The 27,857-nt window shown below is 45.6% G+C and overlaps 1 protein-coding gene and 1 long non-coding RNA gene across 24 annotated transcripts in view; one reads left to right on the top strand and one right to left on the bottom strand.

Annotated features, from left to right (window-relative positions):
- Positions 1-27,857, top strand: part of Rbms3 (RNA binding motif, single stranded interacting protein 3) — a 786,929-nt gene that overhangs the window by 231,690 nt on the left and 527,382 nt on the right. For 19 of the 22 annotated variants that reach the window (XM_017596208.3, XM_017596203.3, XM_039082840.2 and 16 more), the window contains exon 2: positions 18,910-19,067. In XM_017596208.3, the coding sequence (XP_017451697.3) occupies positions 18,910-19,067 (158 nt within the window). Of the gene's footprint in view, positions 1-955; positions 4,582-15,881; positions 16,029-18,909; positions 19,068-27,857 lie in introns of those variants that run through there. The other 3 variants (XM_039082844.2, XM_063266123.1, XM_039082845.2) reach the window with 3 other exon arrangements.
- Positions 4,541-14,226, bottom strand: LOC134480245 (uncharacterized). Of its 2 annotated transcripts, XR_010054509.1 has the most exons (6): positions 14,089-14,226; positions 10,557-10,713; positions 9,985-10,149; positions 9,067-9,245; positions 6,912-7,033; positions 4,541-4,678 (listed from the first exon to the last, which is right to left on the bottom strand). It is a non-coding gene; the product is annotated as an uncharacterized LOC134480245 (long non-coding RNA). The 2 variants fall into 2 exon arrangements; XR_010054510.1 differs by lacking the exon at positions 10,557-10,713 and having other exon boundaries at positions 14,089-14,221.

The raw sequence follows: 27,857 nt of genomic DNA, 5'->3' as shown, positions 1-27,857 counted from the left end.
TTGCCACTTTGGAATTTTTGGAAGTGTTGTGTTCATATGTGGTAAAATTCAAAACATGAAGTCTACTACATTTCCAGTTTGAGCAGACATGGACACCGTCTAGCTTGAAGTAAATCGGCTCTCCCTCATAAGTAACGAGCAGATGCTCATCCAGGTAGCTCTCGATGCAGTGGCTCTATCTGTAAGCCACACAATACAGGAATCTGACTGGGAGAGGCGGAGGAGAGGGGTGGGGCTGGCTGAATCTCTCTCACCCTTTCTTGCTCTCCTGACTACAGCCCCTAGCTCCACATGGGCAAGTGGAGCTATCCCTTGACTCTCCGTGTTTTAACAGCTACACAGTGGAACATGCCCTTGCTGCTTTTTTAAGGATGAAATCTAAGGATGCCATCACTTAGCAAACTTCATCCTCCTGGCAAGTAACCAATCCGTAAAGTTGGGAACTCCCTTTCCTATGCTTGGACCAGGGCCATCACTCTTTCTCCCTTTCTTTCACCTAATCTTTCTGCTTATCAGTCACCACTCTGTTCTGTTCTCCCCTGCTACAGACACGTAGGTACATCTGCGATCCTCCCTCCTTTCCTCTCCCTTTTTGTACCTGTGTGTTGTCTGTCAGTTGGCTTGTGACCGAGGGCTGGCCTAGGAGTCACTTCTGACCCGCATGCCTCTGCTTCCCAAGTGCAGGGGCTGCAGACCTTCCCCACCACAACTGGCTTATGCAATGCTAGGAGAGAACACAGGGTTGCTTGTGTGTTAGGCAGGCACTCTGCCAGCCGAGGCATACCTCAGGCCCCCACTTCCCTTGCTAGTGTACTTATGCAGAAGAAACGCTCACTTTGGTACAGTTTCTTCCCCTTGAGGAGGAACCTTTAACAGTCCTGGGATGAGGCACTATTGACAGTTATCTGTGTGCCTTTCTAATGACTGCTGCCTTGAGGTGGGGGTCTCTCTTTTCTGCAGGCCAGCTGACCTGCAAGGAAGACTTGTTGCAGATTCTGTGTCTGTGCCTATGGCTGGTCACTGGGAATAAAGAGAATTTTGCAGCTCAAAACTAAAATCATTTCTGGTTGTGAGTGAAAAGAGAGACTTGGAGAGCAAGTTTAACAAAACATGTAGGCAGAAATACATCCTCCTTGTTAGATAAAGCCCCTCTGCGTGTCCCTCTGGGTGTCTCTCTGTGTGTGAGCTCTACACACACATCATTGTATGCCCAACTTTCTATAAATATGTTTTTAAAAATCCTATAAGTTCTTAGACGCCAATCCAAAGACCACCAATTTTCCCAATATGGTGTAGCACCTCACTTTCTGCTGGTTGGGCACTTTAATCCCATAAAGATAACCACCAAGGACTTTCTGTGGGGGGAAAATCAGTTACAACCCCAGACAAAGGAGCATTGTTCTCCACCAAATAATTTAATTACTGAGAAATGCTTTTTGGCGAGGCCCGGTCGTCAGGATCTGCCATCTTCCTGCTATTTATCCGTGCTCCGCATTACCTCATTCATTAGCCCTGACAAGGGACTGCATTTGTAACGTTGCCTGACAGACGTGTTACATGCTTCAGCCTTAAAATATTCCACTCAGCACCATGCCGCATACTCGGGAGATGATGTTAAATCAGCCTTGGCAATACACCGCTGTCACGGTGCCAAATAACTCTGGGGGAGAGGGGTGATAAGGGTATAAAGAGATCAATAAGGCAAGAGGATCCGTGCCTTCAAAAGTGGGGCGAAATATGAGAAAGTCTATCCATCAAACATCGGGGCATAAATAAAGCAAGAACACGCTGTGCTGGGGACACCCTCACACCTCAGCATGGCACGCCATTATCCCGGGAGTAATAAATCTCCCTTACGTTTTGGTAGCTCCTTTGAACCTGGTGTTTCTGAAACACAGACACGAGATCTCCCAGCTCACGCATCAGGGTGACATGGTTCCTCTTCCCCTTCCGATAGAATCAAATGCGACATGGCTGGTGACTGTTAAGGACGGTTCTTAGACCATTTTGATGTGAGCGGTCACCCCTGGGCGAGTTCTCCCTGCGTAATGAAGATTTGTGTAACTCTGGCCTCTTTGTAAATATGAATTAGGCAAATACATTTCTGCCCTTTGAGATGCTATAACTCAACAGGGCCCTCGTAAAACGTCCGGCTATGTTGGCTTTTCTGATGGGAAGCAAGCCAATCGTAGACGCCGGCAATTTGGAAATTAAAACCTTCAGTGACTAACAGATACTCTGATGTACGCCGGGAAGCAATACTTTTCTATTCTTTCAGCCAAAAGCGTCACGTTATTGTAAATATGCAATATTAAACAGAGTAGCTTGCAGATTCCAGGCAGTAAATTTTATGGCCACTAATAGATCGAAATTTATTTTTGTGTGCTAATGGTCGAAGACTGAGAAAATGGTTCTGAGCCCCCAAACATCTGAGGACGCTGAGCTTGCAGAGTATGGAGAACATCACAGGGCTGGTATTTTTAAGGTAGCGGTGCACCCTGTGAAAGGAACTTTTGCTTTAAGTGGATGAAGCTCACAGCTAGGGGTGTGCAGGATGGTTCACAGCCCCCGGGCCTGGGGAGCAGGAAGTGGTGTGAAGGAGGTTAGTCTGCATGAGAAGCAATGTGTGCATAGACAGGGTAACATCAGAAGAACGAATGCAGATGGTAGGTATGACCGGAAGTGAGAAGGGAAGCATCTGCAGGGTCTGGGATCTGGAGGAGGCCCAGGTAAGGACAGACAATGCAGATGTGCCCAGATGTTAAGCCACCAGGACACAGTTGGCCTGTGGAACTAAGTTGCAGACTTCAAGTTGAACTGTGAATTTATGTTGAACCCGAGACACAGTATAAGAAAAATGACCTATGTCATGATGTAGGACAATCCTGAGTGGTTCTGATAAGTATATAGGTCAGGAACGGTCCGGGGAAAGGATATGTGGATCATGGTCTGCAGGACACCGGAAAGAGGATGTGGGATTGTGTAAGGATAGATTGCTTTCACTGAATGAGCAGAGATTGAAGGGGGAAATGTGGGCGGAGGAGTCTGAGGCGGTGGTTTTACCTGGGAGCTGATGAAATCTGTTTGTTAGGGAATTCCTTTCCTCCAGCCCCCTTCACGATCAGATAGCCAACCCTGTAGTGTCATTTTTTATCTTCTTGCCTTTTAAACATAGTAATCCACACTGTGTAAACCTTAGGCTTCTCAAGAGTCATCTTCTAACAACTGGCAGTGTGTTCATATGCTCCCGTGTGTGTGTGTGTGTGTGTGTGTGTGTGTGTGTGTGCATGTGTGTGTGTGTAAATTTTCAAAAAGGGAGATATATTCATCGCAACTGATCCAAACTTGATTTTCCGTCTCACCTTCCAGTATGCATACATTTTGGTCTAAATATTTTGAAAGGTGATCCATCTCGGTTTTGAGATAGGGTTTCTCGCCTGGAACCTGTCACGTTGGCTAGGGTGGCAGGCGGGTGACTCTGCGGGATCTGTTGCCTTCTGCCTCTCCAACACTGATAGGTTGTATTATTATGCCCAGCTTTTCCATGGGTTCTAGTCATTGAACGAAGGTCCTCATGCCCACATGGCACATGCTTTCCAAATGAACTGTCTTCCCAGACCAATTTTTCTGTGTTGTCCATAAAGAAAATCTATACTATTAGTTTGTAATTAGACATGGGAATATTAGTTGGCCATTAGAAACCGATGTGTGAACCACATAGAAGGTCCTTATTTCATTCACCAATGGGTCTGTCTTTGGTTTGCCTGGTAGACAGGATAAGTAGTTCAAAGGACGGAAATATGTTCTATGATACACGCTTCTGTCTTCTAATCGTGAGACAAAAAAGTGCTGATCATACTTTGTGTGTGTGTGTGGTGGTGGGGGAGAGGTCTGTTTCATTGGAGTTTTCTAGCTCACAGTCTTTGAGGAGACAGATGGGAAGTCCAATACAAAGCACAGGGACTGTCTTGTAGAGTCTTAGGCATGCACATTGGAATGCATTACCCCATTTCATACAGTACACCATTTGTTCCAGCTAGCCTAGGGTATGTGTATAATTTTGCTTAAAATTGGGAAGACAACTACTCTACAGAAGAGAATGAAAGCCAATGTTTCTTCATAAAACATCCATTTGAGTGAGCAATTTTCTTTTAAAGTCTATTTTTTGTGTGTGTCAGAAGCTAGAAGGCTAGCATTGCCAGCTTTTTTTTGGGGGGGGGTACTAGAATGTCTAGTAGAGGGCTAGGAATGTGAGCTGGTATGTCATTGAACTTGTGGACATCCTGGCAATCAAGACAATCTTATTTTAGTACGTACTTTAACAATCTACAGGTACTTCCCCAGAAATAACCTGACAAAAATGGACCATAAAAACTCGCGTTTACAGCTATTTGAAAGAAATCCTGGGAGTGTCTTGTTATTCATTCGCCTCAGGAACGCTGGAGTCTGGAGCTAAAACAAGTTCACAGTCCCAATATCGCATTCGTTAGGACAGTTCTGGATGTGTAATCTGTAAGGCAGCTGTGAACAGGACCTATACCAGTCGTCTCCCCGATGCTGTGAGGAGACATCATGACAAAGGTAACTTCCAAAACACAGTATTTACTTGGACGATGGTTTCATTGGGTCAGAGTCCATGATGGCAGAAGCAAGAACAGGTGAGAGCTCTCATTTCAGTCTGCAAGCAGGGGGCAAAGAGAAGAGTACTGAGAACAGGAGGAAGCTTCGAGGCCTCCACACCCCACCCATGACACCCTTCCTCCAGCAAGGCCACACCTCCTAATCTTCCCACGAAGTTCCATCAACAGGGGAACAAGTATTTAAAGATATGAACCTATGGGACTGTTGCAGTAAAAATAAAAAATGGGTGGGACCAGTTCCCATGCGTACCCTGGCAGTCGCACTGTCTTGATAGTTCTGGCTCCTGTAGGGCCAGCTAATTTATTTATGGCGGCTCCATGCGGCCTCCCCAAGTACATTCTGACCTGCTGTATGAGAGTCATTCCAATGAGGCCCCCTATCAGGCTGCCCAGCCCTCACTCACAGCTCTCTTAGCTGGTTTCCACCACTCCAGGCATACACATCCCAATTCCATGGTGGGCTGGTGTATCCTGCCACCATACACTCTCTTGAATTCAATTAACTGTCCACATAAAACACATCACACAATATCCTCTGATCTAATTGATAAGATATAATTTGCCCATCTAGACAACCCAAAATCCTGTACACATCCATCCCTTAACAATAGTCATAACAACCTGTAACTATGTGCAGAGGAGATTCTTAACATCTGACGCCATGTTCGCTCAGCTTCCTCTCCCTCCCTCCAGCCTCCTCTCCTCTCTAAAACTTTTCTCCCACCCATCCTTCCTTCTCAACCAATGACAGGCCTCATTCTATCCTGCACCTGCCTTTACCTGCATAAAGACATCAATTTACATGGGACCATTCTCATCCAATCCACCATAGGCTCCAACATAAAATTGTAAACTTTAAGTTGAAGATTCTTTTTTGGCCTCTTTTGGGATGGGGTCGGGGGAGAGGAAGGGGACTCATTTACTGCATAGTCCTCCCGTGTGAACTTTGTACCTGATAATAGCATTTTTGCAACATCAAGAGATTGAGCATGCCTGGTAGAAAATTTCAATTTGTCAAGCATTTTACTTGGTGTTGTAAGATTACACAGCAAGTATTTTTGTTACTCTTCTCACTGCTCTGACAGGATACCTGACAAAGGAAACTTAGGGGGACACAGGGTTTATTCCACCACACAGTTTGAGGGTACAGTTTGTGAAGGCAGAGAGGGCATAGCAAGAGGTGTGGCAAGGGGCACGGCAGAAGGCGTGAGAGCAGGGATGTGAAACGACTCATCCCATTGCATCCACAGTCAGGAAACAGAGAAAGACAGATGCTGTGTTGCCCTCATTCTCTTCATTTATCCAGACCCAAACCATGAATGGTGCTGCACATAACACGTGCTTCTCCCTTCATTAAATCTGTGTAGAAACTCCTTTATCAACACGCCCAAAGTGTGTTTCTATAGAGATGCTAAGTATAATAATGGGTGAAGGCTGTTTACCTGGGGATCTCGACATAAGACAGGGCAGCGTAGCCTTGCTTCAAAAGACTACTTACTCATGGTCATGTCAAGATGGGCACTGTAGAAGTGCTTTAGGATTCTCACAACAGCCACAGAGCACTGAAGAGGTGACCATGGGCTAGTTACTTTTCTGTTATTGTATTGAAATACCAGGGGATAGCATTTCATTCTTATACATGAAGGAGGACACACACACACACACACACACACACACACACACACACACACACACACGAGGCAGGGAGACAGACAGACAGATGAATAGACAGATGGATACGAACAAGAATTAGTGCCACATCATAAAACTTCAAATCTTACCCCCAGCCATGCACTTCCTCCACCAAGTCTCTACCTACTAAGGATTCCATAACCATCTTAAACAGGGCTGCCAACTGAGTATCAACCGAGTATTTAAATATAAGGACTTATATTTGAAGGCAGGGCTCTGGGGGTATTTGTACCATGGCATGGCTTTATGTAGCATCCCTCATTTGGAATCTTTAACAACATCCTGTTAAGCTGTAACTCACTGTTCCAGATGAGGAGAAAGGGGAGGGTAGAAAAAGTAGCCTATTTCTGTTGGGCAGTAAGTTGTTAAGAACAAGCTATGGACCCAGGGCATGGGATGCTTATGGTCTGTGCTTTTCCTCTCCTAGCGATGACGGCAAGCTACCCTCCTCTCTTGTTTAGGGAACAAGCCCATCAAGGGTAAAGAAAGGGCTGTTGTTTGCCCATCTTAGAACTTCAATTCAATCCCTTAGATAAATAACAAAACCAGTTAGGGAGGTGGGGAGTGGAACCACCTTACCATTGGCTGCAGTTTGTCCTCTAGGCGAGAAGATCACATCCAGTTCAAAGGAAAGACTCGATGGAAGTCTGAGTTTGTGCACATTATTTCGAGAGACTTTCTCAAGTCCAGGGTGTGTGGGCCTGTAATACACAGGGGGAAATGAATATTCCTAGTTTATAATTATGAGAAAGAGAAGTTTGGATGTGTCAACATTTGATATGTGTCTGATGATATAAAAATTGTAATAAATGCAGCTATAGGATTAAATGTCTGATATTTTATAGTCTCACTGCCCAACAGTAGGAAATGTTAAAAATGCTATTTATGCAAAATTATCTAGCCAAGCACTTCTTTTATCCCTTTCATGTTTATTCATTCGGTCACTCACTCACTCATTCATTTATCTATAGACAGGGTCTTGTGGAGACCCAGCTAACTTCAAACTGGCTGTGTAGCCAAGACCGACCTTGGACTTCTCTACATTCCTCACGCGCTAAGGGGATCAGAGACATGCACTGCTGTGTTTGGTTTGTGTCGGGTTGGGGACCAAGCACAGGGCTTCTACATTAGAATGAAGTGCTTACCCTAAATTTGGTTAGTGCTGAGGCTTGAACCCAGGACCTCCTGCATGCTAGCCAAGCCCTTCACCAGTGAGCTACGTCCTTACTTCCTTTTTAACGGCATTTTATTTTTAGATGGTCTCACTGAGTTAGCCATACCAGCTTTCAGCCTATTCTTTCACCTAAGTGACCTTGAACTTGTGACCTTCCTGCCTCAGTCGCCAGTGCCATAAGGCTGCACAAACCAGGCCCTGCCTGCTGTCACACTTTTGATATGTGTCCTAATATTGTCTCCTGTATGAAATTTTGTTATGTTTTATGGCCCAAATTTCCTAGATTTAGGGCTTTGAAAGCTTACTTTCTCTTCACGTTTAATTTTGCTGCATCATTAAAAGATGAATAAATAGGTTAATAAAACGACGACGGAACTATTTTATGTCACGGAGTTTAGGTTGTTGTTTATGGACCTGCAGACTTGCTCTGTTAGCTCACTGTAAGGAGTTCTTCTTGGGGTTTCAGCTCTAAGGAAGCCTAGGAAAATGGCATTCTATGCGGATGCCGGGATTCGCTGTTCCTATAAAGCACTTCATGTATTTTGAAAATGTAGAATGGTCAGGAGGTAAAGAGACAGATGACAATTCTGTACCAACAGTTCCTGTCAGTCTCCTTCTGACTCCTTCCCTTTGCCCCTCCCTCCCTCTCTTCCCTCTTCCCTACCTCCCTTCCATTCTCCCTCCTTTCCTCCCTCTGTCTCTCTCTTCTTTCCTCCCTCCTTCCCTCCCACCCTCCCTCCCTCTCTGTTTCCTTCTCCCCATTCCTCTTCCTTCTTTAATTTAACAAACCAACTTGTTTTTATAACTCATTAGCCACCAGTAAGCAGATCAACAATATGAGATTTTAATAAGAAGATTGACTGATTGAGCAAAGAAATGGTTCCCTATTTCGTGATGTTCTTGATGGAGGGGGGAAATTTGAAAGAGTTAATTTAGTAGTAATAAAGTGTTGCCTCAGCCTGTCTTTGTCAACTACATTTATCAGTCTCTGTTCTTTTTATGTGGGAGGGCAAACTCCATACAGCTAGGATTAATGGTTAGCATTGCTGCCATTTTTTATGTCAGGGGAATGTTGAAAGTATTTGACTTTAAAGAAAAGACGAGGTCTTAAAACACAGTTACTTAACATTGTTTAAAAAGGATTTCTAAATATTTAAAACCTTTAAATAATTTCTCTTCCCCAGCTATGTTATTAGAAGAGAGGGAGAGAGAGAGAGAGAGAGAGAGAGAGAGAGAGAGAGAGAGACAGAGAGAGAGAGAGAGAGAGAGAGACAGAGAGAGAGAGAGAGAGAGAGAGAGAGAGAGAGTGTGTGTGTGTGTGTGTGTGTGTGTGTGTGTGTGTGTGTGTGTTTATGTACGGATGACTATGGAGGTCAGAAGAGGGCACAAACCTCCTGGATATCCTGGAGCTTGAACTAAAGATAGTTGTGAACTGCCAATCGTGAGTGCTGAGAACTGTCCCTGGGTCCTCTGCAAGAGCCGTATGGGTTCCCTAACCACCGAGCCATCTGTCTAGTCCTTGTCATTTGAGAATTTTCAATCAAGGTGAAGAATACTTACTTGTTACAAACAAATCAAACACGTATTATTCTTTCCATACATTGAATTTTACTTGCAGAATTCATTCTGTCTCAACAGCTCATGCCAATCTCCTGCAAGTCTTTTCCAGTGGCATCCACTCTGGTCAGGAATCATGTCAGCTGCTGTATTTTTGACCGGCTTCCAGAATGTCCCTTGAACTAATAGCAGAGACTCCATTCAGAGATGTGGTTACTGTCAATATTCCTAGTGAGTGTTCTTGGTCTGACACACACACATACACACACACACACACACACACACACACACACACACACACAGTCCTCTTGCAGTTAACATTGTAATCTGTGCAGTCATGGCTCATTTTTCCATAAGCACCAATCACGGTCGCCATTAGAGCTGTGAGCTGTTGGGATAGAGTGGTAAGCTTCTATTTAGTGCTGGTCTCAATGCAGGGCCATGGCCCCTTCAGCTCAGGCTATAGCCCCACAAAATTTGAAGCGGGTGCTAATTTTATTAGTTTTTCCTTGAAGAAATCAGGAGCTCGTCAGCTGAGAGGAGCGAGTTGGGCAAAGACTAGGTGCCCTTGGTGTTTGGAGGGTTGGCAATGTTTATAAGAGCCTGCTGGTGTGCTACAGAGCAGCTCATCTCCCTAGCTTATAAATGTTTTCCTGAAATTTGTCGAGCGGTCCTTGAACTGCACAATAACTAGTTTACTTGTGTTTTCAAGTACCGTGAATTTTAAAATGTCATTTAATATCCAGACCTCTGAACAGAAAGAACCTAATGACTGTTGATGGGGCCTGTTTATCAACAGAAAAGAATGCCATGCACTTACGCAATCTGCCAAGGTCTTAAAAACCAATACGTAAGCCAGACTGACTCTCATCCTAACAGAAGTGTGATTAAAAAAACAACTCAGTGGTGATTTGTGAATACCTTGGAGCTAATTAGCCATTCCATGAGACGTGATTGTCTCGTTACCGCTCCATGACCAGATTCTGGTTCTTGATCAAAACGGAAAAGCTGGGCTCTGATGGCTTCATCCAAGGCTTTAAAAATTAACTAGCTCTTCAGCACGCTCTGCGAGGTAGATGACATCACCTGAAAAACCAGAGACCACGTGTAAGGATCTCCCCCATGAGGATGATATGGATGATAAAATTTTATCATATATATATATGTATATACCTGTGTGCCTGTGTATAACATATATGTAATTTGAAAATATTTTGCACTACATTTTGTATATCATAATATGTAAAATATAAATAAGATTACATAATTTATACATATTCCACATCTCTTATATATTTTAGGTTGACAATATCCCAATGAAGTAAGTGAGCATAGTCCCCCCTCTTCTTAGGACACAGGTTGGCGTCCCTAGTTAGTGGGGGGGCTGGTAGAGGCTCAGCAGGCTCCGTAGAGTTCTTAAGCATCAGGTTCCTATAGACTGTTGACCGAAGTCATTACCTGGACCAGCGGACAGGGGATGCTCACACGATTACCTTTTGTGAGCGTTTCCTTCTTTATTGCTCATTTCCATATCTGTACTGTGGGGAGGAAGGAGCTCCCGCCTTCCACCAAACTCTATTATCACCGGCATAATGGAGACCATTGTTTTCAGTCATCCTATTCCAGACAGTGGAGAGGCAATTGCCTGGCCTGAAATCGGAAAAAGCCGTAATGTGCCTGGTTCCTGAAACCATGGCTGAAATTGTGTGGCTGGCCTGAGACACCCATTTAGCTGCATTCATCATGACTTGCACACACTGGATTCACGCCGTCACCCTCATTTGAGGCTCTCACAGATGCACTCATGTCCAACACCCCTCTGATCCTGCTGGTTCCCTCGGGTTGTGTCCGGACTCATGACCGATGCTGCCCCTCCTATCCTGTCCATTATCTTAAGTTGTGTCAGCCCTCGGAGCTCCATGCAAAGAGGTATGCAGAAGCAGAATTATATGGAAATTACCTCCGTCTAGGGGAGGAATCCAACAGTTACCACAACATTCTACCTTGAGCAATGGACTTCTTGCGCATGCCAGTTAAATAATGTACGGTTTATGACAGGAATGTGGTCCGTCTTCATTTTTGGAGTATAAATATGTTGGCATGTCAATCCCACGGGAGACGTTATCCCTTGAGTGGATAAAAGACTACAAATTCTATTGTGCTGGAGATGGATAAAAACGAACTGAGTAGACCATCCGCAGAACAGACTGCTGTGTGCAGGAGTCCTTGGCTTCTCCAAACCACCAGACCAACTGCCGCCGGGCTCTGCCAGCGACCAGATGCCGGCAGGAGAGCTGACTGCAGCTTGGCACCAGAACCCCGGGACTCCAAGCCAAGGGGAATTGCATGCAAAAAAATATTTAACATTCTCTTTGCAAGAGATTTATGTTTTCAATCCAGCGGGAGAAGTATGTTTCAGACTCAGTCTGACACAGATGAAATGTTCTCTGACGTCTCGGCTTTGGAGTGTGGAGGCGTGGGGGAAGTCAGGAGCCCCACATGTACTTAAGAAGCTGACATTGGGGTTGGAGTGGGCTTCTCCTCCCCCTTCCCCTCCCCCACCATGAAGTAAGTTAGTTAGATTGGGTTAATTAATATCATTATTCTGTGAAGAAGTTGTTTTGATATTTCAAGGGCAGGGGTTGTGTTAGCTTAACGTTCTGGTTTGCCGCTCTTATTCAGCGTGCCTCTGGCAATCTTGGAAGACATTTTTGATTGTTAATAGCTTTGTGTGGAGGAGGAGGATCTGTCTGGCTTCTCAATGGAGAGGAGAGATGCTATTGGATCTCAGACAATGCACAGGGCAGTGCACACAACAAAGCAATGTCCTTCCTACAACGTCCAGGGTGGCAGAGTTGAGGTACCTTCAATTAAAATGTCACAACCTCCTGCTGCTAAGTATTCAAGAAATGGAATGACATTATCTAAAAGAAGGTTTTGTTTTCCCTCTCACTACTTTCTTGACTCTCTTGGTGGGCAGGCAGCATTTATTAGACGGCGTCCATTACTTTCTGCGAGACAGGAATGCCTCGCAGTCAGCTTTCGTGTTCACCCAAACCATAGCAAGGAAGCTTCCAGCAATCCTGCTCACAGACCCGGGCATCTCACAAGAGTGTGAGAGGACCTGAGGTGGGTGCTACAGTTGAGGCACATGGACCAAGCTCACTAAGCGAGCCAGCATCTGAGAGCGAACCCCCCTCCTCCACTCGCCCCCAAACCTCCCACTCCCAGCCAGTTCATCTTCTTGTTAAACAACCGAATGCAAACAGTTGAACTCACTTGCTTGACATCACATGAAGAACTCATCCCTGGTTTGGATGGTGACATCCCCTTTAGAAATTAAAGGTCAAGGTGACTTCATTTATATTCTGAGGGGAGGGTTGGTTCTGCTTCCCTTGGCTGTTAGCCACCCTCCGCACCACCACTGCTCACACGTGCCTGCATCAGCACCCACACCTGTCCTGTCCCGCTTGGCTGACTTCCTGGAAGAACCTTCCTTTCTTGGGGTCCATGCATCATGAAGAGTTGAAGTTTAACCCCGCCTGTAGGGCTTCTGATTTCAGGCTCCTTAGGATCAAACCTGGGTCCCTACTGTGTGACCTTGAAGAGGTCATTCTTTCTCCACTGCCTCTTTTGGCCTTTGCAAAATGAGGGGAACACTGTTTATCTCACTAGGCTCGTGGTGCTGGTGGGTTACATAGCAAATGCTCAGCCGCCATACAAAAAAAGTTACCTCTAAATACCTTCACTGCCATTTTAAGTGTCTTCTTCCTATAACTGTATCAAATCCTTTAAAGAAGAAACTGGTAGGGATATTCTAGTTGGCAGTCCCAGTGTGTGGTTAGCCTCTCTTCAGTGACCCCCCTGATGACTCTCTTACCAGGGTCACTATGCATAAACACCAAAGAAAAGCCTGTGGATTTGTGAACGCACCAGAAGTCCCCTCTCTTCTTAAAGCCGTCACCCAAAGCCTGCACATTCAAACATCTACTTCTACTGCTTCTAACCGTGCTGACTCTGCAAATTCATCCCTTGTCACAGCACAGCGATCAACGGCTCAGTAACCACAGACCATAAGTCCTCCGTACCCCTAAATATGATTTATAGACTGCGGCCTTGAACAATATAGCAAAGTCAATTTTATCTGAAGGAAAATATTATTTTACTAACATTTTAAAAATCCCCTTCTTGGTGGCTCAGGATGATTTAAATCTAATCAATGATAAAATTCCAAATCCAGCAGGAGACAAAGAATGAAGGATAAAGTGTACTAGCCACTTTAATCAGAAAAATGGTTCCTGGATACACTGACACTGGGGGTTATTGACATTCCTGCCACTCTCTCCTCCCTCCCTCCTCCCTCCCTCCTCCCTCCTCCCCTTCCTTCCTCCCTTATTTCTTTCCTTCCTCCCTTTTTCTGAGGACCCCGTGGTTTTACTAGCTGGGTTCCGGCAGCCAGAGGATACCAAATTGCTCTTGGTTTCCACAAATGAATTCACGTAGGCTGTGCATTTACCAGACATTCTGGGAACCCTCCTTCACCTTGATGTTGGTAAAGGAATGCTATTTTGAAAGGGGGTGGAGAGGAAGGAATTTAGAACTTTTGAACACAAAGAACAATTTGCAATTCTTGTGGCTATTTAAATCATGGGGTATCCCTGAAAGAATAATAAACCCTTTGAGACTAGGAAGGGTTTACTAATTAAGTGGTAACGTCTACAGATCTGCTGGTTCCACCATAGAGCGACTCCTCTTTCGGCAGAACTTCCAGAAATTTTAAGCAGGAAGTTGGCATTTCATGGGTTTTTTCCAGAACCCTCACATTCATTTATAAGAAACAAATACATATCTGTCCGATGAGAGGATTCGATTGGTAAAGGGCTTGTCACATAAGCATGGGAATCTGAGTTCGGATTTCTAGAACCCACAGAAAATGTTGACTATGGCGGCCTGTGCCTGAGACCTCAGCGCGTAGAGCTAAGGAGCACAAGGAGATGCCTGAAGCTCATTGGCGAACCAACTTACCTGATAGTGAGAGCTTCTAGTTCAGGTTCAGTTAGAGATCTTGTGTCGAGGTGGGAGACAGTTAAGGAAGACACTGAAGACAGACCTTTAGGTTACACACACATGCATGCACACCAGTGTGCATGTGTGTCCACAATGACAAGTACACTCACCACACACTCAGACACACAGATACCCGTGAGAACACACACACACGCGCGCACACACACACACACACACACACACACACACACACACACACACAATTAACTCTTGTCTTCATTTCTATGCATACAACTTCCCTCTCCCCTTCTCAACATCGTTTTGCCTTAGCCCTTTTTATTCCACTGGGTACTCTGGCCTTGTTGAAGGACACATTGATCGTTGTAGGCATGATGCAATTTGCTAAATGGTGTTCTACTTACGGAAATGCCTGCAAAAAGCCCTGAGGGAACAAAAGAATTAACTAAACACGTATTGATCATGTCATATCTGCTGCTTTTCTTATTTGACCAGTCCAGGACTGTCTGGTATCTCTCGTTCTGTGAAACAGGGAGCTGGGGGACATTCTTTAGGTTCCGTGGTGGTTTTAAGTAAGCAAGGATAGGAACTGCTTTAAACAAAGTCTCATTTTTAGAGAAACCCTAGCACAGTGTAGAACTTAAGGAATTTGGAGGGAGGGGCCTTGAGAGTGGTGGCCAAGCGCTTTGAAATCAGTCCTGCCTGGGAATTATTAGACAATGTAGCACTGAATAAGACCGAAAAAAAAAGAGTCAATGTGGTCTGACCTACGGTGAGCTAGAGACCTGGACACCACTCTAGTAAGCGCCAAAAGCACCTACTATGAGCAGTGCTTATACAAGAGGAAAAGTTCATGTGCCCAGGAGTGTCCAAGGATGGCTACAGCATAATCAAGCTGACGTTTTCTATGTTTTAAAAACGTTCAAGTCTTATGCACATATTAAATTCTGAAAGGCAAGAGATAAAGTTCACTGAATGCAAACACTCAAAGCAGACTCCCGTGTGCGCCTACATAAAAGTATGGATGGGGGAGGGGCAGGGAAGTCCACATTAACAATGTTGATCTTGCACTTGCAGTAGGCAGAGCTAGAGAAATAGAACCAGGTCCATTCTGGGAGATGATAGCTCTGACCTCTGTTCCTCAGCTTCCTTGCTCTCTCTCTTCCTGCCCACCGGTCTCTTCCTCTCTTTGTTCCTCATTCTTTCATTTGAGTCACTCTGGGCTTGCACGGGACAATCCTGTCATCTCCTTTGGGTGTCTCTGATCTATCCAGTGACTCACAGGCCTGTGTAAGGGTGCAGGAGAGGAGGGTGAGCAGACAGAGCACCTGAAGACCGAATGCAATGCCAGACGGCACACACACGGGCCAGGAGAAGGACCGGGAATTTAGAGGGTTGGGCGGCTGTGTTCTGACATTTGGGCGGAGGGAAGAGATAAACTCAACACCAAGACCTTCGGTGGGGGGCGGTGTCCAGGCTTGGAAAATGATGACTCTGCAAAAACCCAGGGGCTCGTGATGGGGAGTTTCATGTGTGGGGAGCTGGGGAAGGGTATGGAAACCAGTACAGTGAGATGCCCATTGAGGTCCTGAATCTTAAGGAGCATTCCCATAGAGCGACTTGTAAATATGAACCAGGGCCAATCCGAGACCTTACTAGGTGAAAAGCGGATGCGATAGCAGGAAACAAGGCTGAATCCCGTGAACGCATCCCTCTGTCTCCGTAACCAGCATCCCGTTTATTCCTCTCATTTGCATATTATTTGCATAAGATAAAGCCTAAAGATTTATAACCGCCTTCTGTTTATCGCATACAGGCTAGGGAGATTCAAGATGGGGTAGACTTTAAGGAACTAAGCCCAACACGTCGATACGAACCAAGTTGTGAATGCCAGGAAGGAAAATGGCTTCCAGGTGCTCCATTTGAAAAGAGAATCATCAGTAAGAGGCAATGGGGCGGGGTCAGGAGCGGAAATGGAGGAAGGGAGCTTCCCAGGGTGAAGGAGTCTGGTCCAGGAAGCAACTGGAGGGAGGAAGAGAAGCAAGTGGGACTTTAGGATCAACTTGGTGAAGGGTACGCTTGGCCTCAGCACAGTGGGAGTCCCTGCATCCCTCCATGATGTATTCTAGATGTTCCCAAGGCCGAGGTCAGTTCTAATTATTGGATGTCCTCTGCTTCCACGGGCCGCAGGCCTGTCCACTTAGCGGTGTCAGTTTCGGTGTTTTGTTTTGTCTAGAACGAGATCACAACAGCATACGGTATAGCTTGTCATCGCTGCCTCCCATCATACCATCAAGGTAGCCCTTCCAGTTCTTCCTCGACTCAGCTGTTGAGCAGCCGGGTGACCTCTGTATTAGGGGCTTTCCCCGTTGCTTTGACACAAAGAAAAGCGACTTGAGGAAGGGAGGGCTTCCTTCTGCCCACAGTACAAGACTGCAGTATAGTCCACTGTGGGGAAGGGCCTGATGCCAGGAGCTGGAGACCGCTGGTCACATCGCGTCTATGGTCAGGAAGAAAAGACGGCTCCTGGGCTTCAGCTCACGGTCTCCGTCTCCATTTGATTCTATCCTGAGTTCCACATTCAGGTTGGGCTTCTCACCTCAGTTAACCCAGCTTAGATATCCCCCCAAATACTCGGGGGATACTTATCTCCCAGGTCAGTATAGATCCCACCGACTTGGCAGTCAATGTCAGCTACCACATTGGCTTGAATAAATTCATTTCTGCTACTGAGCCCCAAGCTTCCTACTTGACTCCCTCGTTGCAATCACTCAGGCTCTAGGAAAGAGCCCAGCTAAGTTTTTCAGTAGAATAGTTTAAAAGACGTAATGACTTTTATTGACCTGCATTGTCTGTGTCTGTGCGAGTTAATGACACAATGTGTGTGCAGTTGCCAATAGGATCTAGAAGAGGGCATCGGGCCCCTCGGAGCAAGTTACGGGCAATTGTCACTCTCAAACCTGAGCGTTAGAAACTGGGCCTGGGCCCCTGCAAAGGCAAGGGACATTCTGCACTTCCGAGCTCTTTCTCTATGATCCCTTTCTCAAACCCCATCCACTGTCTTGAAGAACATGCTCACCCCTGCTTTTGCTTGACATTCTGGATTCCAAGTGAAAAACTTGGCCTTCTTAGAACACGGTCAGCAGTGATGGTCTAGCCGCAAACCACATCAACAAATGACTTCGTCAGTGGCTCTTGCGAGCTGCTCACTTAGAGCAGCCATATCTGTGTCAGCTCACTAAGGTCTCTAACAGACCCTGAGACCATAATCTTGTTCATGTTAACGAGACTGCTGTTCTCTAGAGGGGTTGCGTCACCATCTAATGGTCACCCAGCCGATAAGAGAGGCGGCAGGAACCCGACCCAGGCATTCTGTGGAATTAGAGATCTGAAGATGGTCTGCACGAAGAACGGCGAAATAAAATAAGTGATATGTTTACCAATTTTGATCTGTAGAAGTGTAATTACCTTTATGTCACATATCCCAACCTTTGTGAGGCAATTTTATTATGTGAAATTTGACGTAAAATGTTTTGACTGATTAAAGTAGTGGAGAAGCCCGAAAGGAAGGGAAGCCCCAGCGTGCTCAGGGCACATCACGCAGCACCTGTAGTAGAGGTTTTAGCTCTCAAATGCCAAGAACAGCTGTCGTTAGAGTCTGGTGGACAAAGGCCACTCGATAATAAACCTCCCACAGTCAACGGGACACTTGTAATGCATGAATCCTCCTGTTCAGGGTCCCAGTCTCTAGGGTCGGATACTTCAAATCGGTTACGATCTTTTGAATCATGTCGTGATGGGACACAGCCTAAGAGTGGGAAAAGGAGCCGAGACAGATATATTTCCTCCCTCACTTGCTCACACACTCATTTATAGAGCCAGGATGGTTCTGCACACCTAGAATCATGCTCTACCACAGGGGGATGAAGGTAGCAGATAGAAGTTTCTTTGGAGAAAAGGAGAGAATCAGAGAATAGGGACGATAAAGCTGTTTCACTGTTAGGCCATCTTCATGCAACAGGGAAGAGGTGGCAATGCTAATCTAGAAGCATAAGGAGAACCAGTCTGGTGAGGGACAAAATCAAGGCTGAGGGTGTCTGCCAAGAGTGCCTGCTAGTTCATTGTCTGCCAGGCGTGGTTGTGCTGATCCAATGTTGGGCCAGAGGAGGGAAAAGCAAGTGATGAGTGATAATGTTCTCAGAACAGTATGGAACATGGTATTGGTGTGTGTGCGTGTGTGTGCGTGTGTGTGCATGTGTGTGCATGTACGTGTGAGTGTGTATTTTGTGCCTGTGTGTGGTGTGTGTGTGCACGCACACTCGAGCGCTTGTGCATGTGTGTGTGTGCATGAATGTGTGCATGTGTGTGTGCATGTGTGCATGTGTGTGTACATGTATGTGTTAATGTATATTGTGTGCCTGTGTGTGATGTGTGGTGTGTGTGCATGTGCACACTTGCACGTGCATGCGTGTGTGCACAAATGTGTGCACGTGTGTGTGTGCATGAATGTGTTCATGTGTGTGTGCACGAATGTGTTCATGTGTGCATGTGTATGTATACATGTGTGTATGCATGTATATGTGTGTGCCTGTGTGTGTGCACAAATGTGTGCATGTGTATGTATGTGCCTGTGTGTGTTGTGTATGAGCATGAATATGTACATGTGTGCATGTGTGTGTGTGTGCATGCATGTATGTGTGTGTGTTAAAGAGGATGAGTGGCTTGACTTGCACTACCTTTAGTGAATGCTGCTGGCCTGTATATAGGCCCTGGCTTCTGTTTGTCCAGTAACAGTCTGTTCTGTTTTCCTTCTGTTTGCAGCAGTCCTATGCACCAGCTCCCCACCCCATGGCTCCTCCCAGCCCTAGCACAAACAGCAGCAGCAACAGCAGCGGGGAACAGTTGAGTAAGACAAACCTATACATTCGAGGACTTCCACCAGGCACCACTGACCAGGACCTCATCAAGCTATGTCAACCGTAAGTGTCCTGGGGTTCCCTGGGCCTGTTCTGATGTACACATCACCTGTGGGGACACCCCATGGGCTGATGTACCCAATGCAGACTCAATGAGGAAGCCTCTTCTACATAGGTGGGGGGTGGGGACTTGCTCCAGCTTTCTTCAGGGAGTGGGGTTTGGTGTGTGGCTGTGTGGGTGTGTTTCTTGAACAGAGGGCTTGGGAACTGCAGCCAAGTCATGCATATTGACCTGGAAGTCAGAGGGTGACAATAGAGACTTGTTCTTCACTGCTGAAGCTGGAGACGGGTTGGTGATGGATGACTATGGTCATGGAAGGAGCCGCATTAGGGAATGGTGTCAATGATGCAGGTGATTGCAGGATGCCGTCCTGCCTGGGCACCAGAACTTTTCTAACCATACTTGGTAAACACAGGTTTAACCAGGACCTGATCATTGGTCCTTTAATTCCCCTTGAAGTAGCTATTCCCAATCCTCATCACTACTTCCCATCCAAGCCAAGAACCCTCTAATGGAATCCTTCTATATTGCCCAAGATAGATAGAAATCATTGAGTCTTACTCTAAAAATGTTTTCATTAATTCCTTATCTATAAACTTATTATCACTGCCATGTCTTTGCAAGTATGTTAACACAGCATGGTTTTCCCCAACAAATAAACTCTAACAAATTGTGAACTAAGGATCCCAGGCTGGTGTTTTTAGATTTCCCTCCTATTATTTTCAAAATATCATCGATACAGATGTCTGTGATCAGATTGTCCCACGATAATTTGAAATTTGGGAGACGCTACTACTCGGTTGCTTCCTTTCTCCCTTGTAGCCTGGTTGCTATTTATTTTGTGAGTTTTCCAACCTCTAAGCTATGAGAAGGGGAAACGCAACAGGCAGTATTTATTTGCTTTTGTTATGAATCGAAAAGTTGAGAGTTCCTATCTAGACAACAGATAATGGCGGACAGACATAAACGGACATCCAAAAAGTCATAGCCAGATGATCAGCTAGCAAAACAATAGGTAGGGATGGATAAACACACTCTGTTGCTATGTCTGTGTGATCGTGCAAGACATAGTATGGAATTGTTGAGGGAACATGCTTACTTCGAAGACATCGACTTTAGTCTTCTAATGTTAGAACTGCTATGACAAAGGCATATGGACATCTGTTAATTTTTATTTTACAAAAGATACAGGGGTTGGGAATCAGAAGGCAAATAGCTTGTTAGAAAGATCTGCACTATTTAGGAGAGTAAAGTCTTAAAAAAATACCAAAGTTGTTGGTTTTATGACTAGGTTTGTAGGTAAATTGTGTTTTCATTGGCTCATACTCGAGCCATATTCATATGGCACATTTTCTGGGTATTTTGTAGAGACTTTTTTCTAGTTGTTCTGTGCCATCCACGGAGTTCTGAGTCTGAGCGACTCTGCTCCACTGGGCCTGGAGAGGATATCAAGAGGCAAGCATTTCTCGCAGGCTCTCTCCTGTGGCAGATGCTTGTGAACTCTTCTCTCGTGGACACATGAGGACCACTGGCTGCTCTGGTCCGAAGCTTCTCTGTGTGATGAGGACAAGCAGGGGTGGCCACTCAGACATCCTCAGCCCTGGTGTGGTCATTCGTTTTCTCTTCAGGAAGATAGAAGTGAAGACGGGGACTGTGGTTCGTTTAGTCAGTAAAGTGCTTTGCTTTGTACGTGTGAAGACCTAAGTTTCCCTGACCTCCAACCCATGTAAAAGACCAGGAGTGGTGGTACACACTTGTAATCCAGTACTAGGTAGATGAAAACAAGAGGATCCCCTGGGTCAGCCGGCTTAGCCTACCTGGCAGGCTCTAGAATGATACCCGAGCTTAACTTTCTGGCCTCTACACGGATACATACACACACACTAACATACATACATACATACATACATACATACATACATACATACATACAGGTGTGAACATGCACCCTACAACATACATACATTCCTGCATGCATGCACACATATGAACATTTACATATACACCCCATCACACCCCTGTCACTCAATCACAGGAAAGTGAGTGGAGATTTTTTTCTGTAGATTTCTCTTTGTACTGTTTGAGATGTGCTGAAATTGCCTCTGAAGAAGGCATCAGAACGCGCTCGTTTTTCAATATTCTAGACTTCTGGGAGAACTTTGCTGCAGACTTGGTGGCTTGGACTCAGCCATGTTTGGGAATGTGTGTATCATGGGAACTGGCAAAGTCCATACATCAGAGCTTTCTGGAACTTTTCTTTTACTGAAGAGCTAGTTCATGGACATGCCACTGTGGCCAGAGCAGAGCACAGATCTCTCTGTCAACTGACATCTCTGTCAAGCATTGCCGGTTATTTTAGAAATGGAGAGTATTACCTAAGGCCTGCGTTGGCTGGGAAGACGTGCGGTCAGGCATGTACAGGAGCATAGAAGTCTTGCTGATGTTTCTATGTATATTTGAGAAGTTGCAAGGATGTTGCAGAAGCAGGAAGTAATGGTAGGCCTTGTGCACGAATAGTTGCCAGTTAACAAGACTTAGCCAGTGGTCAGGTGACTGAAAAAACACTTTTGGGTTCACTAGTCACTGAAGTGATTAGGATGTGGTATTAATTGCTTGTAATATTTTCCTTATAGAATCATAGAGAGCAGTTATGACTACTTAGCATAGTAGAAGTAATTGTGTGTGAAGATGTCTGGCTCCCACCTCCACCCGCTGAATGTGTCATCAGTGAAGTCTGTGACCTTAGGCAAATCAAAGAATGTATTAGAACCGAAGCTATTTACATTTCTTTAACTCTGAAATTTAGTGGGTGAGGGCCTCGCTTGGAACTCACCTTTGTCCGTCCTGTGTCTCTTTCTCTTGTCTCCCTGTCCAACACTGGCACAGCCTCGGCCTGGGGTGGCTAACCACTGTAAGAGCCAGTGGCTGGGGGTGCTCTTGCTGGGAAATAGACGCAGCTCATTTGGAAAGCCTTGTCCCCTCTTTTGCAGTCTTAGTTCCCTATGGTGCATATAATTTGCATGTATCGTTTTCAAACTTGACATTTCTATCAGGGACCCAACATTTTAAGATAGGAAGAAAAGACTTTTGTTTTCTGTTTTGAGGCAGTGCCCCATGCATTCCAGGAGGGCTTCAAATGCCACGTTTAGACCAAGACGCTCATGAACTTCTCTGACAGCCCTGCCTTTGCCTTGTAGGTTCTGAAATTGATTACAGGTATGCACCACCGGCCCTGGTTTATGTGGTGCCTCCTATCAAACCCAGGGCTTTAGATATGCTAGACAAACCTGCCAGCTGAGTAGTGTCCCAGGCAGTATTTGCAGGGTTATGCAAACGTTCCGTGCACCCAGTTACCATGCTAATTCCTATGAGGTTACAGGCACTTCTAAAATTAATCCACCTCACGTGAAAGGAAGTGTAATGATTACTAATATTGGTGATAATAAAATGATAGAAAACAGAGATTCAAAAGCAACATAAATACAGAATTTTCTGGCATTAGGATATGGCACCCCGTATAAGGCACAACAAGATGGTGATATAAAGGAAAATAAGCGCAGTATGCTTCAATGTGTAATATGAAAACAAATTTAAATGACCCCTCCACCCCCGCGTGTTCAGATGAGAAGTAAAAATCGTGGGTAAAGGGGGAAGCTGAAGGATAAGAATCAGGAAAACAGACATTTGCTCTGTGGCCATGTCTAGTTGTAGCTGTATCTTAGATAGGTGCTTGGCCATGCACGTTTAGTAGGAAATGGGACCTTTTGTAACTCTTTAGAAAGCTCAGAATACAGACTACTCTTAACAAGGTTCTCAGTAAAGAAATATTTACAAGACGGACATGCAGGCCTGTGATTTCAGTGCCAGGGAGGAGGAAGGAGAAGGCAGAGGCATCGGAGTCATCCTTGGCAGCATAGAAGGTTGAGTGCTAGTCTACAGGACTCAAGACCCTGCTTAACAATGGCAGCAATGATAAAAACAAAAAGCAATCAAGAAAAGGATGTATTTACATAACACTTCTAGCATGTTGGTGGTGACACCGTTTAGATAAAGCCTTTGTCTTCACTCAGCTTTCCTTCTACTGGGGAAAAGAAGTGTGGATTAAATAAGCATTTGGCTTGAAATAAAAAAGGTAGCCCTAAATTCAGAGAGGAAGCTTGACATGCCTTAGTTTATAACCTGCCCTCAGACAGTCACCACTGAGGAGACAACAATTAAGGTCATGAGAGGGAATCAATTTGATGAGGAACAAAGGGAGGGGCATCCCAGGCAGAGGGAACATCTTACTTGCAGACACCATGTCTGTCCGAAAGCCTGCAAGGACAAGAGCTTGAGCAGGTCAACGTGGCCATAGCAAAGGGCAGCCGACCTCGGAACACGGTGAACCTGCAGCACAGAGGGGAACAAGACGTCTCTGTGAGGAAGCCATAGAGTGGTCATAGGCAATGTCACTTTAGTTTGAAAAAAGTTCACTTTGGCTGCAGATCGAGGAGGAGGATCCTTGAAACTGCTGACCATTCAGAACAGGTACGACCGAAGCGTTAGTCGGAAGCAGGACTGACGGACATCCAGAGAAGGTGTGAGAATGAGTGTTGGATGGCGGTGGTGGCAGAACCCTTGTGTATGAGGAAAGATGGGATGCGCTGGTCCTGGGGGCTGGATTTAGCGTCCTGTATAACTGAGGTGAGGCAAGCTCACCATGCCTGAGCTGCATTCCCAGCCACTCTGACTTTACATAGAAACTCTGTTTACACTTTGCTTCTTCACAGCTATGCTACTCCAGCTGGCCTAGGACGCTACCTGTCACCCAAGGGGCCTTTAATGTGCAATCCTGCTGTCCCAGGCTCCCAAGTAGCTGGGTTTATAGACTGCACCACAATCCACAATTGTATTCATGTGTCTTTAAATTAAAAAGCCAAGTAAAACAAGGTCTTGAGAGTCCAGTAGCTTCAAAACAAACAAACAAAAGGACAGAAATCAGGAAATATAATAAAATACTTGACCTTTATTTAGTCCCTGTCTCTTGCCTGTCACAAATGGGCACCGAGCATCCTATAAAACATCTACTGGCCGATACAGTAAAAGGATCAAAGACAGACACAGTAGAGACTGACAGAGAGGAAGACTCTTTAACACCAGGAGCTCTCAAACCCTGGTATACATTAGAATTACCCGATCAGTTAATCATACACACACAGGTGGTGTGGGCTACCAGGTGGCGATGATCACGGGTGGACACTTGGATCACAAGTGGCCTCTGCTTATCATAAGAGGAGCAATTCAGTATGACGCAATCTCACTTGTTAAATTTGAGAAGGTTGCAGTGTTTTGGGACTAAGTAAAAGTTTGGTGATGTGATAAGTTTTCAATACTTAAGTTAAATGGCCCCCTCAAAGAAATTGGCAACTTTCTCTCCCTTTCCTGTCTCTGACTGTCTTTTTCTCATTTATTCTCTCTCTTCCCCTCTCTCCTGCTTCTCCCTTCCTCCTTGCTTTCCTTTTGCATATGTCAAATTGCCTGACACATTGCATAATGGACTCTCTCCCTGGAGCTGCACGGGCTAGACAATCTGTCAGCCTTCGAGCTGCACCCCAGCCCTGCGGTTGGCTAACTTCCGCTGTATAATCACAGCCACACTTTAGCACAGTAAAGTTGAGCATTAATCACCATGGAAGAATCATGACTATATCTACAGTTTCTATGTCCGTCCTATCGTTTATCTAATCGTGCAAGTGGCTTATCCATTTGAATTAGGACAGTCTTGGGAAGCCTTGACCAAGAAGCAGGTGTGGTAAGGCATAGCTGCAACCCCAGCACTTTGAAAGGCTGAGGCAGGAGGATCATCTGGAGTTCAAGGCTAGCTTGGGCTACATAGTGAGACCTTAACTTAAAATGAAAACAACAGAGAAGAGCCCTCGACATATGTCCCCGGGTTGTGATTAGCTCATCTGGCCATCCCTGAAATATCCACGGGACATCTCTGCTGAGGTGTGAGCAAATTGCTACTGAAAAGATTTTGTTGTCCTGCCCTTCTGTCCTTCCAGCGAATGGAATGCTCTTCTTGTTCAAGTTCCTATACCCTAAATTGTCCCCTCTACAAATGAGACTGTGAATGTCACTCTCTCATTTAACAAGAGAGGAGATACGCCCACCTCGAAAAGCCTGCAGAACAGAATGAACAGAATGAGTGGTACACTCAGATCTGAAGGGTCTGCAGGTGCTAATCTCCTCGACTTTTACCCCGCCCCGCTGCTGTCCTCTTACAGCATGGACCGAACACTGAATAGGAAGATCAGCTACCGGGCCATCCGGCTCCAGCGCAGAGTCCATTACCCACGGTGTCAGACGGTTTTGACAAATGGGCTGACACAATCAAACCTTTTATCAATTTAAAAGTAACCTTGTCACAGTATCCGTCAAACCCCCGAGATTCAACTAAAGAGAAACAAGGGGCTCCTGGGTAACCGAGTAAATAAGAGAGATGTGCCTGGAAATCCCCTCTCTTCTTCTTGCCCATGTGTCATTGAAGATTTAAAAGTCCCTTCTGAGAAGACTCAAGGAAATTTATTAGCCGCTTTCTCCAGCAAGTCACACTCAAGTTACACAGCCGCTTGTGAGGTACCATAAATCTGTGGTGGCGGGTGTGGGTGGAGGTGAGTTCTAGAATCTGTGAACCGGGCTTGCGTCTTATAAAGGAAAGGGTCCTAAAGACTCAGGCTGAGGTCCTCGTGTCTGTCAGACTCTGGCAGCTGTCTCCATAGTCATTCATAGTCTCCTTTAGGCGCAATTAACAATCATCTCTTGTAGGCTAGACATGGCATTTGATTAGTGCTTAGTGACTAATTGGCATTAATAACACACTGCTATAATTATATATACTATTAAGGACATTAATGGTGGGACTAGGAAGATAATTCAGACAGAAAAGTCTTTGCCATGCAAACTTGAGGACCTGTTTTCAGTCAGTCCCCATGGACAATAGCCAGGCATGACAGCAAGCACATGTAATGTCAGCACCGGGGAGGCAGAGACCGGAGAATCCCTTCGACTTTCTGACTGTCCAGCCTAGCCTGTTCAGTGAGCTTCAGGACAGAACACTGAGAGTCGCTGACTGTGCAAAGGATGGAGAAAGCTAAGGAGCGGGTCCCTGAAGTTGTCCCTGGCCTCTGCATTCATGTGCAGACATTGTACCTACCCCCACACACATGCACACACATGCAAATGAAAGAACAAGTAATTGTGTGAGGGTCCCATGCTGTGTACTCCGCTAAGTCAGTAAATCATACTGCACGATGCTCAGACTGCCCCTCTGAGGGGGAAACCATTTCTGAGCAAATGAGTCAGCAGAGCATCAGGAACGAGCTCAGACAGACCTCAGAGTCAGTGTCTGACTCTTGCTTCAGAGCCTTTATTCACGACATTCCAATCACCCATACACTAAGAACACCATTTGCATGTCCTCGGGTCCATTGCATGATGTGAGAGTTCCAAGGGAGCTTTGAAAGCCTAGAGCATCTGGAGGCATCCCGCAGCCTTCTGACTCAGAAAATGTGGGATCAGCTTGGGCATTAGGATTTACAAAAACACACTCAAGTGATTCTAACGTTTAGCAAAGCAGATACACCTGGGGGCATTAATGTACACAGTAATCAGAAAACATTTTCTTTTTCTTTTCGTCATAGATAATTTTTGTGTTATATGTATGTATGTGCACATACACAGACAGACAGACACACACACACACACACACATGTGCATATCTGTGCACATGGAGAAGCAAGAGATTGATGTTAGGAATCTTCCTCTATACCTCTCTATCTTTTTGAGACAGTTTCTCCTTGAACCTGGAGCTGCTGTTCAGGATAGTCATAGAGGCCCCAAATCCTTGGGATGCTACTTTCTCCACCCTAGAATTTCAGGCAGATGCTGCCTCGCCTAGCTTTTTATGTGGGGGCTGGACAAACTCGGGTCTTCATGCTTGTAAGCAAGCACACTGCCCCACGAGCCAGCCAGGTCTCCAGCACAAAGTCTTCCGATTCAACAGGAGCTGCTCCATTTCTGGGTGCGTCCTGTGCCAATGCTTAGTACAGTCTGGTATTCAAAGGGCTCGTGGTTCTAAAACTAAAGTCACATTGTTCAGAATTCTGGGGACATGCTAAAAATCACAGCCTGGTCCTTTCCCGTTGTTATTTTCCCCCACTTTAATGAGAAAGTTGTGCTTTCTTTTTCTGTTTCGTTTTTGTTGTTGTTTTTGGAGAGAGTCTCAGATGTAGTCCAGTCTGGCTACATATGGTTTAGCGCTCACTGTGTAGCACACGCTGGCCTCGGATTCACATCAGTCCTCCTGCCTCAGCCTCTGAAGTGCGAGGACAGCGGGCATGAGCCACTGGCTCTGGCTTTGTCACATGGTCTCTTCTAATCTCTTTGAATATGCCCGTAGCTGGTAATGAACAATCCTTCCTGGTCAGCTAAGAGTGAAGAGGAGACGAATGGAAGTTCATGAAGTTCATGCTGAGAGCATGTTGGCAGGGCACAGGAGGGTGTGGTCAGTCATTCTTGAAAGAACCGGCCTTGAGATGTGGTGCTGCCAATAGGTACCAGAGGGACTTGCAGTTTAAGGGCTGGAATGGCTTGAGTTCTGAACCATCCTGACTTGTCTTTTGCCTACGGATTGACAAAGTTCACGAGATCGCGAGTCCTTGTCAAGCATGTTAGATTTAGGAAACATTTTGGAAATACTTTGACAGAATAAACAGAATCGCTTATTTCAACAGGACAGGTGGGTTAGTGGA

This window comes from Rattus norvegicus, chromosome 8 (assembly GCF_036323735.1).
Source record: "Rattus norvegicus strain BN/NHsdMcwi chromosome 8, GRCr8, whole genome shotgun sequence".
NCBI classification, from domain to species: domain Eukaryota; kingdom Metazoa; phylum Chordata; class Mammalia; order Rodentia; family Muridae; genus Rattus; species Rattus norvegicus.
This window is presented reverse-complemented; position numbering and strand designations above follow the sequence as displayed.